The sequence below is a fragment of the Anoplopoma fimbria genome, chromosome 9, assembly GCF_027596085.1.
Source record: "Anoplopoma fimbria isolate UVic2021 breed Golden Eagle Sablefish chromosome 9, Afim_UVic_2022, whole genome shotgun sequence".
NCBI classification, from domain to species: Eukaryota; Metazoa; Chordata; class Actinopteri; order Perciformes; family Anoplopomatidae; genus Anoplopoma; species Anoplopoma fimbria.
In genome coordinates, this window is record NC_072457.1 from 3,317,646 (window position 1) to 3,333,899 (window position 16,254).

At 38.9% G+C, this 16,254-nt stretch overlaps 1 protein-coding gene across 1 annotated transcript in view; it reads right to left on the bottom strand.

The window, feature by feature from the left end:
• LOC129095255 (slit homolog 1 protein-like) overlaps window positions 1-16,254 on the bottom strand; it is a 62,618-nt gene that overhangs the window by 10,195 nt on the left and 36,169 nt on the right. Inside the window, exons 15-26 of the mRNA XM_054603628.1 lie at window positions 14,156-14,179; window positions 12,794-12,938; window positions 11,582-11,656; window positions 10,435-10,578; window positions 9,026-9,169; window positions 8,746-8,912; window positions 8,012-8,150; window positions 5,893-5,961; window positions 5,005-5,076; window positions 4,739-4,810; window positions 4,455-4,526; window positions 1,626-1,789 (exon numbers count right to left, since the gene is read on the bottom strand). Coding sequence (XP_054459603.1) covers window positions 1,626-1,789; window positions 4,455-4,526; window positions 4,739-4,810; window positions 5,005-5,076; window positions 5,893-5,961; window positions 8,012-8,150; window positions 8,746-8,912; window positions 9,026-9,169; window positions 10,435-10,578; window positions 11,582-11,656; window positions 12,794-12,938; window positions 14,156-14,179 — 1,287 coding nt within the window. The remainder of the gene's footprint in view (window positions 1-1,625; window positions 1,790-4,454; window positions 4,527-4,738; window positions 4,811-5,004; window positions 5,077-5,892; window positions 5,962-8,011; window positions 8,151-8,745; window positions 8,913-9,025; window positions 9,170-10,434; window positions 10,579-11,581; window positions 11,657-12,793; window positions 12,939-14,155; window positions 14,180-16,254) is intronic.

The window sequence follows — 16,254 nt, forward strand, 5'->3', positions numbered from 1 at the left end:
AGTAAAACACACTGAATAAAAGATCACTCTCCGTACGATCACAGAGATAATTCATCACTGCTCTTTTAGAAGTCGCACAATGAGTTCAATGAAAATTACAGCCCTACTGTTGAAGTGGCATGAGAAATGTTATGGCTTATAATAAAATATGTTGATGAGCTTTTGTTTGAATCGCAAAGAATTTAAAATTGCATGTATGGAAGGGGAGAGAGAAGAAGAATCTACTAACGAGAGTTGTTCTCACTTTTGACATTTTCTTAGGATTAAAAAAAGCATCAAATCTCTAAAAAAATATATATTTGTATCAAATATTAAACAATTATGAGCAGTCGGCTTTATGCTTATTTTTCAAGAAACTTTACGTGCACTTAGGATTTTTCAATAGAATTGTTGTATCCAAATAAAATGACATCTGATTCATCATTGTCATTAAAATGTAATTTTTGGGACTGTGGCTCAGGAGGTAGAGCGGGTTGTACACTAACCACAGGCTTTCCATCTACAATTTAATATCAGTTAGATTCGCTATAAATTAGCATTATTGGATTTACTTGGAACATTTAGCGGTGTATCATCTGCGTAAGAGTGGATATTCCAGATTTATCAGTGTCTCTGTGAATGTCCGCAGATAATTAAGTAAGAATTTGCAGCACAGAAAAGATTTGTTTAAGATGATTTATAAACAGTGTTCCCAGTGTATATGTTTGTCCAGCAATAAGTTTATTTTTCAACTGTAAATGTCCTGCAGTTGTTTTTGGAAACATTCAAGGACATCTCATCAAAGACCTTTGTTTAGGTTATGCATTTAATCTAAAAAACACTATATACTTTTAAACTCTCAAATGTAACTATCAGCCTCAATTATAATAAATACATAATCTTTAGTAAGGTTGCTCTGTATGGAAATTATAAATAACCGAATCTTGTTTAAAGTAACATAACAAATCTTTTATTTCCTACAAACTGAATCAACCTGCGAAATAAAGTTTCTTTATATGTACTTTTATAATACTCCTTTTATTGTAGCCACCTGCTTCCACATGAGTAAAAATATAATTTCAGCTTCAGCCCCTCTGACCTTGCACTCATTACCAGCACTGTGCCTGAGTTCTTGTGCATCTTAAACAAAATACAAGGGAATTAGAGTTCAACTCTTCAGATAAATGTGTAAAACCTTTTGTTGAGGCCCTCGCAGTTGAAGACAGTGTTCACTGCAGCGTCTTCAGCTGTGACAGGTGTGTAGGAGTGAAAGCAGCCAACTCCTGATGGAGGTCACACAGACTAAGAATCCTCCGTTTATTAAATATGATATAGGAGGGAAGCGACACTAAGTAGGCGTTTATTCTTTTAAATAATTTTTACTAACAGAAAAATCACAAAGGATTAAAAAAATAAAGCCTGTTAACCTGTGTTTATCATCAATTACTGTAGGACCACAGAAGAATCATGTGAATGTGTTTTAGATGTCAGGTCACTTTGATTTGAGATGCACTTTCTAGCAACAAAATGTTCAGAAATGATCAAAACAAGTGCTGAAGACATGAAACTGCTGCCGGGCTTTTCTTTCATGTATAGTTTTGCACGTGTGTGTTTGCTTGAGTCGGGTTGGCTTCCTGCCAGCTTACCCTGACACTGGAAGAGGTCGGCCGGAGTGGTGAGCAGCAGCTTGCCCTCCATCCCGCGCGGCCCGGCACAGCGGGCGATGCCGGGCTCCTTGTAGCCGCTCTTCACCCAGTCCGACAGCCACAGCAGACGGCAGTCACAGTACAGAGGGTTCGCTCCGATCGCTCTGATGAGGAGGAATAAGAAAAAGAGTCAAACTGGCTGATGGAGGGGAGGGTTTACTGGTGGAGGAAGAAAGGGGAAAAGGAAAGAAAGGAGAAAGGGAAGAAACATGGGAGGTGAGATATTTATTAATTAAAGAGGTGGGGGGAAAGAAAAGAGAGGGAGGAAGAGGAAGGAGATGAAAATGAAAAAAGAAAAGTAGGATTAGAGGAAGGAAGGAAAGAAAGGAGGAAATAGAGGTGGATGAGAAAGAAGAAAAAGGTAAAAGAAATGGATAAGAAAGGTGGGAGGGATGGAAAAGAGGAGTCAAGGTATGAGAGGACGGATAACAAACATATGAGAAAAGGTGAAGAGGAGGGGAAGAGGGGGAGGGTAAAAGATGGAAAGAAAGAGAGAAAGGACCATAAAAAGAAAGAAAAGAAGAGACAAGCAAACAAAGAGAGACGGATAAATAGAAATTAAGACAGACAGAAAGAAAGAAAGAAAGACGTAAAGAAAGGAAAAAGAAAGAAACAAAAACAAACAAAGACAGAGAGAGAGAGAGAGAAAGAAATGAAGACAGAAAAGAACCAGAAAAAGAAAGAAGACAGAGAGACAAAAACAAAATAAGATGGACAAAAAGAACGAATGAAAGAAAGAAAGACAGACTGACTGACAGAAAGATGGAAAGAAAAGAAAAAGAAAGAGACAGACAGGGACAGCAGACAAAAATGAAAAAGAAAGTATGTTCTTTCTGCCATGAGAAAGACACAAAGAAAGACGGCAAGAAAAGAAAAAAAAGGCAGGAAGACAGAAATGTTAAGAGAGAGAGAAAGACAAGAAGAAAGACAGACAGAGCTAAAGACAGGAAGAGGCAGAAAGAGAGAAATAAAGAGAACAATAGAAAAAGAAACAGCAAGAAAGGAAAAAGAAAAAGAAAATAAATGTCTGAACTACTTTTTAAAGCCACATGGTGGAGCTATCAATCCTCACAGCTCTGCTCACACACATAAACTCACCCTCACACACACACACACACACACACACACACACACACACACACACACACACACACACACGGAGCTAATAATGTTCACTTAGATCGGGTCAATTGATTCACTTGATAAGATTATTAGAGACACATGTGGGATCAAATATTACTCGTCATGTCGTGCACACACACACACACACACACACACACACACACACACACACACACACACACACACACACACACACACACACACACACACACACACACACACACACACAGAGAGAGAGAACAAGGTCATATGAGAGAATATTCAATCCTCCTCAGTCAATTAAACTCCATCAGGAACAATTGATGAGGAGGAAAACACTTCCTGTCTTTCACAGAAGGGTCACATGACCAGTCTGGATCACTATGGGTCAGACTGGGCTGCTGTAAATGATGAAGTTATGAATTAACCCATCGCTGTTCTAGTGCACAACTACAGATTATCTAAATGACTGCTTAATGTCAGAGTTTTATTCTCCATTTCTATTGTTTGGTTTGATTCTTCTGCTGAGATCTGAAGGACGGAGATTAACGAATAATTACAACTAAGTGACTTTGTTTAAATCGTAAAAATGAATCTACTTATCACAGTTTGACTGTTTTCGATGAGGAATTATAATAAAGTCACTTCTAGTATCTCAATAATTGTATTTTACTTCAGATAATCTAGCTAAACTCTGATGAAGACGACACCAAGTCCTCAGCTCTTACCAATTAATTTGTTGAGGAAAATATTATAATGAACATAAAAATCAAGACTTTACTTTCAGTATTCTTTTTTTTTTGGGATCATGTTTTCTGATCAAATTATTCTGAAGAACATTTTTTGGGGTAACAAATAAAAAGCTTTCTGTTGTTATTACACAAAGCCATGAAATGTTGAATTTCTACGCTTAAATATGACGATAAACCATCAGACTGCACTTCAACAAATAAAAAACCCAAAAGGCATCAGAGACAAAACCTCAAACGCAAAAACACTAGAAATAGATACACAAGATCATTTTACAGTCAGATTCATTATCCTCATTGGAAGGATTTTATTTCAGAATTGATTTTTTTTTTTTTTTAAAACACTCCCTCCACATGACATCCGTCACCTCTTCCTCTGCTCCTTTCCTTATTCCCTCTCATCTTCTACCGTCCCTCCACCATCCATCTCTCCTCTCCTCCACACTTACTGTAGAGCCTCAGATTGGTCACGCTTGACTGAAGATGATTATACTGTATATGCACACACACACACACACACACACACACACACACACACACACACACACACACACACACACACACACACACACACACACACACACACACACACACACACACACACACACACACACACACACACACACATCGGATCAATGGACCTGTGGGGACACGATGGATCTTTCCAGCTAATTTAATCCACCGAGCAGCCACTTGAAACCACTCCCTCTCTGAGAACTGGACCTGATCTTACTGGAGGGGGATGAACACACACACACACACACACACACACACACACACACACACACACACACACACACACACACACACACACACACACACACACACACACACACACACACACACACACACACACACCTCATTCTGTCCGTTACACTCACACATGTGTGTGTGCTACCATGTATGTTCGAGTGCTTACAGGTGAGACAGGGAGGCCACGTCGCTGAAGATCCCCCGCTGCAGCTCGGAGATGTCGTTGCCATGGAGAGAGCTGTAAGACGGATACAGCAGAGGGTCAAAAAGGTCGGTGGAACAAAAAAAAACTCAAAGACGATAAAGTTTAAAAACAGATGATGACTTGTTGTAATAAAGCGACAAGTGATGTGGTTTGGCCAGCGACAAGTATAGTGTGTGTGTGTGTGTGTGTGTGTGTGTGTGTGTGTGTGTGTGTGTGTGTGTGTGTGTGTGTGTGTGAGAGCTCACAGCAGCCTCAGAGATCGCAGGCCACCCAGCGCCAGAGGAGGGATGCAGCGTAGAGAGTTGTAGCTGAGGATCCTGCAGGAGGAGAAAACAACACAACAATCTGTATTTACACACCTCACTGCTGCTGAACACACAATTAGCTGCCAGTTTTCCATGAAAGATTTTCAAACCTTCAACATTTGACAAAATACAATGTTTGTGTGTGTGTGTGTGTGTGTGTGTGTGTGTGTGTGTGTGTGTGTGTGTGTGTGTGTGTGTGTACTCACAGAGTGGTGAGCTGGCTCATGTTGGAGAAGGAGTCATCCGACAGGGAGCTGATTTTATTGTTGCTCAGATCTCTGCAGAGGCAAAGGTCAATTTGAATCAATACACACACACACACACACACACACACACACACACACACACACACACACACACACACACACACACACACACACAAAATACACTCCAGGGGTCCCCACTAATAACACATACTGTGTTCTCCCTCCATAATAACACTCACACACACATTCTCTCACACAGACACACAGTTTGTAGAGAGTTTGTGACAAATATGTGAATGCGTGAAGCTCTCCCTGAATGAGATTTCACTACACAGTCCACAGCTCCCCCTGCTGGCCGTGTCTATGAACACACACATGGGTTTTGTCTGCACATGCAGCTCTTGTGCATCATGACAAAATCTAGGATGAACAAAAATGGAAAAGTTTAACTATATGTATTTAAAGTTCTGATTCTCAGCTTTACATTTAGGGTAATCACGTCTATGTCGTGTGTTGGACTTTTTGCACTTTTTATATCTAAGGTCCCTCATTTCCCCTAGTTTGTTTTAACTCTAATTATCCCTCTTATGTGATTGTTATGTTGTTTATAACTTTTAGCTATTTTGTTTTAAAAAAAATGTAAATTTGAGTACTTTAGCCTCATAGCTCTATTATCACTATTGCACGATTATTTCCATTACATTGTCATTGTTTTTGTGTTTTAATATTTATATATATATATAATTTTGCATTTATATTTTTGTGTACATAGCAGTTAAATGTACAGAGAGTGGTTGTAAGAGAGGGTGAGTGGACTCCACACGAGGCTGAGGGTTCGTGGAGGGTGAGGATTAGTGTGAATAGAGTGTTTGGTCGAGTGGCTCTTACACAAGCTGCAGGTATTTGAAAGTGGCCAACTCCTTAGGAACACTGGTGAACTGGTTTCCATCCAGATACCTGAGAGAGAGAGAGAGAGATAAAGAGAGAGGGGGAGAGAGAGAGAGAAAGAGAGAGAGAGAAAGAGAGAGAGTGAGAAAAAGAGAGAAAGAGAGCGAGAGAGACAGAGAGAGAAAGAAAGAGAGAGACAGAAAGCAAGAGGGAGAGAGAGTGAGACAGAAAGCGAGAGAGAGAGAAAGAGAGACAGAGAGAGAGAGAAAGAGTGACAGAGAGAGACAGAGAGATAAAGAGAGAGAAAGAGCGAGAGAGAGTGAGAAAGAGAGAGAAAGAGAGCGAGAGAGACAGAGAGAGAAAGAAAGAGAGACAGAAAGCAAGAGAGAGAGAGAGTGAGACAGAAAGCGAGAGAGAGAGAAAGAGAGAAAGCGAGACAGAGAGAGAGAGAGAGAGAAAGAGTGACAGAGAGAGACAGAGAGAGATAAAGAGAGAAAGAGAGAGAAAGAGCGAGAGAGAGTGAGAAAGAGAGCGAGAGAGACAGAGAGAGAAAGAAAGAGAGAGACAGAAAGCAAGAGAGAGAGAGAGTGAGACAGAAAACGAGAGAGAGAGAAAGAGAGAAAGAGAGAGAGAGCGAGAGAGAGACAGAGAGAGAAAGAAAGAGAGCGAGAGAGACAGAGAGAGATAGAGAGAGAGAGAGAAAGAGAGAAAGCGAGACAGAGAGAGAAAGAGTGACAGAGAGAGACAGAGAGAGATAAAGAGAGATAGATAAAGAGATAAAGAGAGAGAAAGAGAGAGAGAGAGAGAGAGAAAGAAAGAGAGCGAGAGAGACAGAAAGCGAGAGAGAGAGAGACAGAGAGAGAGAGTGAGACAGAAAGCGAGAGAGAGAGAAAGAGAGAAAGCGAGACAGAGAGAGAGAGAGAAAGAGAGAGACAGAGAGATAAAGAGAGAGAGACAGAGAGATAAAGAGAGAGACAGAGAGATAAAGAGAGACAGAGAGATAAAGAGAGACAGAGAGAGAGAGAGAGAGAGAGATAAAGAGAGAGAGAGCATTTAATAATAATTAACATCCTTCATTCAGTAAATGCTGAGATCATTCCACTCAGATAATCATGCCTCCACAAAGTCAAGAGCGTCCTGATTTTCTCCTCCTGAATGAATGAAATTAAGTGAAGTGGCACAAATATAAAAGAAAACGTTAATTAAACAATCAGAGCACTGATAGATATGTTTTTCTAGTATAATTCAAATGTATCTGTTTGTCAACTACATCAAAAACCCACAATAAGCATGTTTACTGATGATTACATGTTTTACTCGACCTAATTAAGATTTCATTAAGCAGGAAAATGATTTGATTTATTTAACAGCGCATAAAAAAAAGAACATTAACAAGGCAATATTAATAATAACAGAAAATGCAAGGTCGGCCAAAACGCTTATCACAGGTCAAAAAAAGCTTTCAATCTTATGGACAGCATTATAAAACACATTTTCAGCTGCATGTCTTTGGACTGAGGGAGGAAGCCTCAGACACGCTACATAGAATGTACACTAGGCTACATAGAACGTACACTAGGCTACATAGAACGTACACTAGGCTACATAGAACGTACACTAGGCTACATAGAATGTACACTAGGCTACATAGAATGTACACTAGGCTACATAGAACGTACACTAGGCTACATAGAATGTACACTAGGCTACATAGAACGTACACTAGGCTACATAGAACGTAACACTAGAACTAGAAACTACGCTACATAGAATGTACACTAGGCTACATAGAATGTACACTAGGCTACATAGAATGTACACTAGGCTACATAGAACGTACACTAGGCTACATTGAATGTACACTAGGCTACATTGAAATGCTAAAGAAAAGACTATGCAAGAAATTCTGCAACTTTTTTGGGGGACAAAAATAAAATCTCCTGAGACCCTTCTATGGGTCTTGACCCAGTCTTTGGGCATCACTGTGGTTTGTTCTGATTTTTGGAACTAAAGCTGGAGAGCCAAGGGAATGAGCAAGTAAGGTCTAAACGGGCATGTAATGTGAAACGCAAACAGAGTCAAAAGAAGTTGATACGTTTGTTTTTTTTCCCAGACTCACAGCTCGGTGACGTTGCGGGGGAGTCCTCTGGGCAGAGCCTGCAGGTGTTTGTTGCTGCAGCGGACCACTGTGTCCATACAGGTGCACTGACTGGGACACTGCGGCCCCGGACCACAGCTGCTGTCCTCCAGGACAGAACCTGAACAGACGGGACGGAGATGGAGGCACAGAGTACTTTAAGTTCATTGAGGTGACATCGTACATGAGGCATGATATTGCTGCTATCATGAAAAAACTCCATATTTCATATTTTGTAGTGATGATGTAGCTGATATGACGTAAAGGAGTAACACACTAATATGTTCTTCTGATTGAAGTCTGATTTAAAAGACGTTCCAAACGTTTAAAACAAGTTGAGAAAAAAGCAACTTTATGTCACGCCATCCCACCTCCACATACAGCCATGTGACGTCACTTTGACCCTTTCAGATGGTTATTCTGTTGATGTTGAGCTCTCATAGATTGATAGACTAGTAGTTTATTCTCAGCTACAGTGAAAAAAGGTGAATGTTAAATTTATTTTCCAGGACATTCGACTTTTTCTCTAAAGTTTTTTCAAAGACTAGAACTGTTTTCCAGGTTTTCCAGGAATGTTGGACCCCATGTGTTTTCTTTTTCACCCCTGTCTACTTGCTCCTGTGTAGATTGATGTTACAGTGATTGAAAGGTATGTGTGTGTGTGTGTGTGTGTGTGTGTGTGTGTGTGTGTGTGTGTGTGTGTGTGTGTGTCGTACCATCATCGCAGCGGAAGTCTGGTACGGCCACGTCCTGCAGAGGGATCTCTCGGAGGAAGGCGGGGCCTTGGCAGCGAGGATTCCCCGTCACGATCCGCCGGCTCCGAAGCCATGCCCCGAACCAGGAGAGACGGCAGTCACAGTTAAACGGGTTGGCCAGAAGATTCCTGATGGAGGGAGGAGATTTAGATGAGGACACAAAGAAACAATGTGTAGTGTGTATGTAGGTGTGTGTGTGTGTGTGTGTGTGTGTGTGTGTGTGTGTGTGTGTGTCCCTCACAGCGTGGACAGGTTGGGCAGCGTGTCGAAGGCTCCGGGTAGGATGGTGCTCAGCTGGTTGTCGTAGAGGGAGAGCAGCCTGACGTTGCTCAGACCCGTGAAGCTGCCGTTGTGGATGCAGCTGATCTTGTTGTTCCTCAGCATCCTGCACACACACACACACACACACACACACACACACACACACACACACACACACACACACACACACACACACACACACACACACACACACACACACACACACACACACACACACACACACACACACACATATTCAGATTTATAGTCTTTATAAGCCATTAGTAATTTTATTGGTAAATCCACTTTTATAAGTGCTTTATTATATTTTACCATCATATTTCCTACATTATGTCCAGTAAATAGTAATTTTTTAAGTTCTTTCATATGAAAAAATAGCGGTAAACTTCAATCTATGAGTCCTACATTTTACTCACTTATAACTTTATAAAAACTGTTTCTCATTCTTGCAATTCAAATTAATGTGGCTTTATTGGCATAAGAGATAGAAAAAACAATAATGCCAAAGCATCAAAGTACAAAAGTACATAACGATATAAATATGAATATTAACACAAAGTTATGTCTTTGCATCTGTCTGAGGCTTCGGCTGACAGACCTCGGCCATTACGGCGGTGAACTTTAAAAAAAATATACCAGAAAAACTTTATTCCATGTGGTACAAAGTTGGTTGGTCCCCTTATGAGATAAACACCTTAATCTTTTCGTCCAATTAACCTTTAATCAGACATTCACCTCCCTGTATAACTTCTAAACTGGACCGGACCACTAACTGTCTTATTCTTTAGGTTCTGCAGATTTATTCTGAACTTCTGAATTTAGCTTTTGTTCACCAAACACATGGAATTATTACACATTCACTTCACCTGGACAAATTAAGACGTTGATCTCAAACCACGTCACATCAGCGTGCCATTGTTTTCACTGAGTATCGTCCTCTTTTTGTTTTAATCTAGTTAACTCTATGTATTTCTGTGTATTTCATTGCAAATAAGGCAAAACCTCAATGGTTTCCTCTATAGATCAGCATTAGCTTAATATCTTAATAATGGTGTTTTATGTCAATGCTTTTTTAGTACATTTTAGTTACATTTTAGTTAATTTAAGTTAGTTTTAGTTATTTAAATTCAACATTTATAAATTCTCTCATAATATCTAGCCAGTAAAAAGAAAAAAAAAAAAGTTAAATGAAATCTTAAGTAAAGAGCTAAATGTGAAACACCTAAAGTACCGTTTACATTTTGTCCTACCTTGTCATTTGCAAGTGCCTTCATCATTTAAAGTATTGATTGTAATATATATATATTTTTTTTTTTTTGATTCTTAAATTAAGGTCTGGACTACAGGAGGAGTGTGAAGCGGACTCACAGCATGCGTAGCCCCTCCATGCCTTTAAACATGCTTCCTCTCACAGACTCCAGGTGGTTGGCTGTCAGGTGAAGCTCCATCGCTGAGGAGGCGCCGTCAAAGGCCCCGTCCTCGATCTCTGAGATCTTGTTGTTGCTCAAGTTACTGGAAAGAAGGAAGGAGGATTAAATAGTTTTCTGCAGCCCGGGGTTTTTCACAGCTCTGTTCCAATTCCAACTCAATTATGATCACTAAGAGACAAGAGAGAATGTCAACCTGGTTAAATGTCAGCACTAAACATTTGGGGAGATATGGTTTCTAGTGTTGAAATTAATCAATTAATAAGGACTCTTGTAACGGTTTTGAGTACTTTCTCCATGTCCTGTTCGAGGGAAAACATTATACATTAGAGTAGTTTGATCTGAACCTCTTTAATGCGATTAAAGGGATAGTTCGGATATTTTTGAAGTGTGGTATCTCCATAGTCAGTGTGTTACTACAGTAGATGGAGTTTGTAGAAACAGATAGGAGAACCAGCACAGGAGCAAAGCAATGTACTGCTGTGGACTTATTTTACACACCTAAAATAATCAATATCAGTTGAAATGTACATTATATTTAAAATATTTTCACAGTTTTACTCAAAGCTCTCATCAAAGCCACCACACTCTATTGATAAAAACAGCATTTTTACCTCGCAGAACACAGTAGTTGCTGTTCTACCGCTGCCTCGATTGGTTAGTTTGTTTGTGTTTTTATGTGACTCTGTTAAATCTGAACTATATCTTTAAAAACACCAAAGTCACACAATTACACGAATAAACTAACCGATTAAGGCAGTGGTAGCCTAGCAACACACGTGAGGTAAAATTACTGTTTTTGTTAAAGGAGTCTGGTGACTTTGAGAGCACTCAAACTGCTATATAGATTTTTAGGTGGCTAAAACACATTTTTGAGTCTGGTACTTCTTCCTTTTTCTCCAAACTCCATCTACTGTAGTAATACTCTGACTATGAAGAAGTACCATCAAACAACCACACTTCAAAACATCCAAACTATCCTTTTAAGGCGAGACAATGAGATCTCCTAGAAGTTTCCCTTTGATGGTTTAACAGGTATTTCGTCATTGTTGAGGGTTTTTTTTTTTTTTTTTTTCTGAGTGACCTACATTTTCTTGAGCTGCGACAGGCCCTTGAAGGCTCCGGTGGCCTCCAGCACGGAGAGGTCGTTGTTGTTGAGACGCCTTGGGACGGTCGCAGAGAGCATGACATGAGGAGGGCAGAGCGAAAAGAAACCATCATTAGCAGAGGAGTCGGTTTGGAACGTGTGCGTTTGTCCTCTGAGTGTGCATCCATGCAGCATGAGTCCGTACACAACATGTCAACATGGATATCCATAGAGTGCCTGTGAGTGTGTGTATTCATATGTGTTAGTGTGTGTGTGTATGTATGTACATGCATAGGAGTGTACGAGTGTTGTTTGGCTTCAACACTGTCGACTCCGCAGGGATTGGCCGTGCTGAAAAGCACTTTGAATAAAAGCATCCCCCAAATAGAATATGGAACGATGTAACTGTGTCACCTGGAGCCAGACTGATATGTCAACGAGGCCGATATCGTCAGCTGATATTCCCAAATCACAGAGATATTGGCATTAGTACAGAAACACTTAATCAATTGGAGAGAAATTTTGATCGAAAACTTTGATAATCAGTTCATTTTCCAAGCAAAACAAAACAAAACCAACTTTTACCGGCTCAAGCTTCTCAAAAGTGAGTATTTGCTGCTTTTTCCTTGTTTTTAATCATTTTAAATAAAATATTTTTGACCAAGCAAAGAACTTGTGATGGGTCATTTAAAGTATGTTCTGATATTGTATAGACTAAACAAGCAAAACAAAACAAAAAATCAGTATGTATGCACAGTCTTTCCGGGATGGGTATGTATATAGGTGTATTTATTTATTTAATATGAATTATTTTATTTTATTATTTATTATTATACTTTTTAATATCCTTACATTTTTGTCTTATTTTTCACTGTTAATTTACTGATTCCTAAAGTGTATCTTGAAAATGAATACAATTTGAACACAAACATTTTTTTCTACCTACTGTCATCTCCGATCATAAAGTTTATTGATCAGATGTATAATACCCTGCCTCCGACATCTCTCCATCACAACTATTTAATAACCAAACTTGAGAGATGCTTTCCGAAAAACTGTTTGAATACAGTCAATATTTCTGTCCCTTCCGTTACTGTTCGCTATATATATTTAATCTAACTTTTATTATTTTCAAATGCTAATACTTTTTTTGTTTTGTCTAGACTCTGATTAGTCTGTTCTCGTGTTCTGTGAAGGTGTGTGAGTGTCTCACAGCTCTTCGGTGGAGGAGGGCAGGTGTTCGGGGAACTTGGTGAGGCGGAGGTTGGAGCAGTCGACCACGTTGGCCTCACAGCGACACTTAGCGGGACACACCGGCTTACTGTTACACTCGTAGCTCAGACGCCGGTCTTCAGTACCTGGACACAGAGACCAGAGGACGCATGTGGGTCAAACTAGCAGAAGACAGTTATTTCACTTCAATCAGATATCCACATGAACCTAGGTTTGATTTATATATACCAACACAGAAATATCTCTCTTATGGATTCAGATTTGTTGTTTTGATTGGTAAGATAAGAAGCTGTTCAGGAAAACATGGGTTTTTAGATAAATGTGAGATACGACAGGCTGTTGCAAATTCATATGTAAACATTTTTTTTGTAAAATATGAAGAAAATGTCCGAAAGATAAATGTAGTATCGGAAAATGATCTATAAAAAATCAAAAAAAAAATCTTATTAAGATATGTGAAAAAAAGTTAAAAAAAAAAGTAATTTGTAAAATAGGTGGAAAAATATTAATATAATAAATATAAATATTTGAAATGTATATGTAAAAAAAAAAAAAAAAGTCTGGCATATATGTGAAAAATATGAGACGACCGTCAGAAAATGGGAATGTGGAAAAATACAATTAAAAATGTCCCAAAATAATCAGTAAAATATGAAAAAGAAAAATGAAAAAAAGTCAGGAAAATATGTGAAAAATATCAAAAATATCTGTGAGAAATGTTTGAAAATATGTATAAAATGTTTAACAAATAAGGTAAAAAATACAGAAAAAAGTCGGAAATATTATTAGTAATACAGTTTTTTAACAATGGATTTTGTCAACCTGAACTGACCACTAAGTGGCTGATATAAAGCAGCATTAGAAAATACAGATCATGTCTTCTGTCTGTTTGTGGTCTGTGTTAATCAGTTTGGGAATTGCTGGGTGAACTTTAGTTTAAATTTGGATCACAGATTATTTGTTTCACTTAAACACAACAGCAATAAAATAGTCGTATTTTGTCTCACTTGAGCTAAAATTGACAAGAAACTAAATAAACCAGAATAGAAAACAAGGATTACAAATCTTTGTTGTGTGAATGAGAGATAGAATGAGTTAAAGAGGTTCAAATCTTTAATCATTTAACGTCCTTATAAATCCAGTAGTGAATGAGCTGACTGAGCACAAAACAACAACACTGAGAGAAAACAGCAAGACTACAGTTTTAAAAGTAGTCTGGTACCAGTGCATGTTATTGTTAATAAATCCCCTCAAGCTGTTTGGGGTTTAATCTATTTGATGGACATTTACATTATAGACCTGACAGTCTTGTATTTACTAGAAAACACACAAAAATAATCACCTGGGATGTGGTACTGCTCCTTGGCTGTCATGAAAAACAAATAGCAAACAAAACAATGTCAGTTAAAAGGTTGGAAAGCTTCAACACCCACAAACACCCACACCCACCCACCCACACACAACACCCACCCAACACCCACACCCACCCACCCACCACACCACACACCACACACACACACACACACACACACACACACACACACACACACACACACACACACAGTCTCCAGAGCCATGTTTTGCTGTTTCATGGAGGCGATGTGTCGGCCTGCGTGCAGCTCTCCAGGCCTGGCAGCGGACCAAAGCAGCATGGAGCAGTTTGGCTTCACACACCGGCACGTTGTAGGTGAAGGAAATGGAGCTTTTAGTCACAAGCATCCAGTTACAGTCGGTGAGATTAACTCGCTTCATTCTCATCTTGTTGTGACGAACACTGTTTAAATGTACATATTCACATAGACTTTTGCAGCCGTTTCTAACTGTGTTACTTTAACTATATATCCTTTTTGCTTTATCATTTTTTGAAGCGAAATTTAATATCTGAAAATAATAAAAGTTCTTGAGTCTAAAACAACAAGAAGAATTTCTATGATTTCATTACAAAAGTTGGCATTGAGCTGTAGGATCCTGAACATTTCCTGCACTTTTCTTTAAAGAATTAAAGTCTAAAATCCAACTAGAGGATGCAATGGTCACCAAACCCCACCGTTCAAAAGTATTATGCAAAATGAACAATGTACACATAATATCGTTATTGTTATATAGCACATGGTATTAGTGTTAAAGCTACTCAAATCAAATTTGCTCTCTAAAGTTTTTTTTATAGTAAAACAGAGTTGTCCCACAGGTCGTCTACCTCAAATGGTTCTGAAACATGTTGTTAGTTTCTCGTAAAGGAGTTTCCAATCACAGATCTCTCAAACTGCATTAATCATGTATTTAGAGCACCTTGGGTGACCTCGACTAGTTTATGACGTTTTACATCAAAGAAAAGCAACAAAAACTTTGTGCTGCTTCAAGCAACTACAAGGAACAACTTTATGTTGATTTTGGCGCCAACTGTGGACAAAACTGGTATTTGTTTAACGGCCTTGCGTCGTAAAGATCTTGATCTGGCTAGTGTGTGCATTTGTTTTGGAGGTGAGTGAAAGAAAACTTTATTTTAAAAAACATTTTTCTTATTTAAACACAGCTGTTTGCAGGATGCATATGGATGAGGTAACATTTATTTCTGGCTATGTAAGCTTAATAAGTGTAATATGATGAAACAGAATGAACAATATTAGCCCCCAATGTAAATTCATATATTGATGTATAATACGTATCCAATGTATTTAATAAATAAAGTATACATAGTACAAGTCTAGGAGGAGGGCCGGGTTAGAATCGGTTTTGAATCCCCTCAAATCTGCAATTATCTCTATTTGTTGAATGACCGACAGAGGTTTACTCGTTTTTCTCCGGCGCTCTATCACTGTCACTTTAAGAGATTTTTTTGTGTTCTTATGTTAATATTACATTTTGTATTTGCTGATCTCGCCACAGAATAATACTCACTGCAAAACCGGAAAAATGTAAACATTAGCTCTTCTAGTTAGCGTGCCATCAATCAAACATGTTAGTTAGAGTCTGATGGTGGCACCTTGCATGGTAGCCTGTCATCAGCGTGTGAATGGGTGAATGATATGTAATATACTACTGATTGTAAGTCGCTTCGGAGAAAAGCGTCTGCTAAATGACTGTAATGTAAATGTAATGTAACATAGAAGATAGACAATGTTCTCGCTGATGATCTCGTCATATCGAATCATCAGTTGTAAACTGAGACCAGATAATGCTTCTTGGAGTAACATCACCTTTTTCTGTGCAAATCATTTTGGATTTTGCACCATGCCCAGAGAAGTGACTGTGTCTGACAGCAGAATGTCACTAACTAATATATATGCTAATAGCTCATGTATATGACAAAAGGCTTTTGGGGGGGTGAATGATTTGCATTTCTTACACATACTGTGTGAATATTTCTCTTGAGGGAAGCTTTGCTGTGGTTCATCTTCTTACACTCACAAACCCAGACTGTCAGCACTGTCTCAATACACA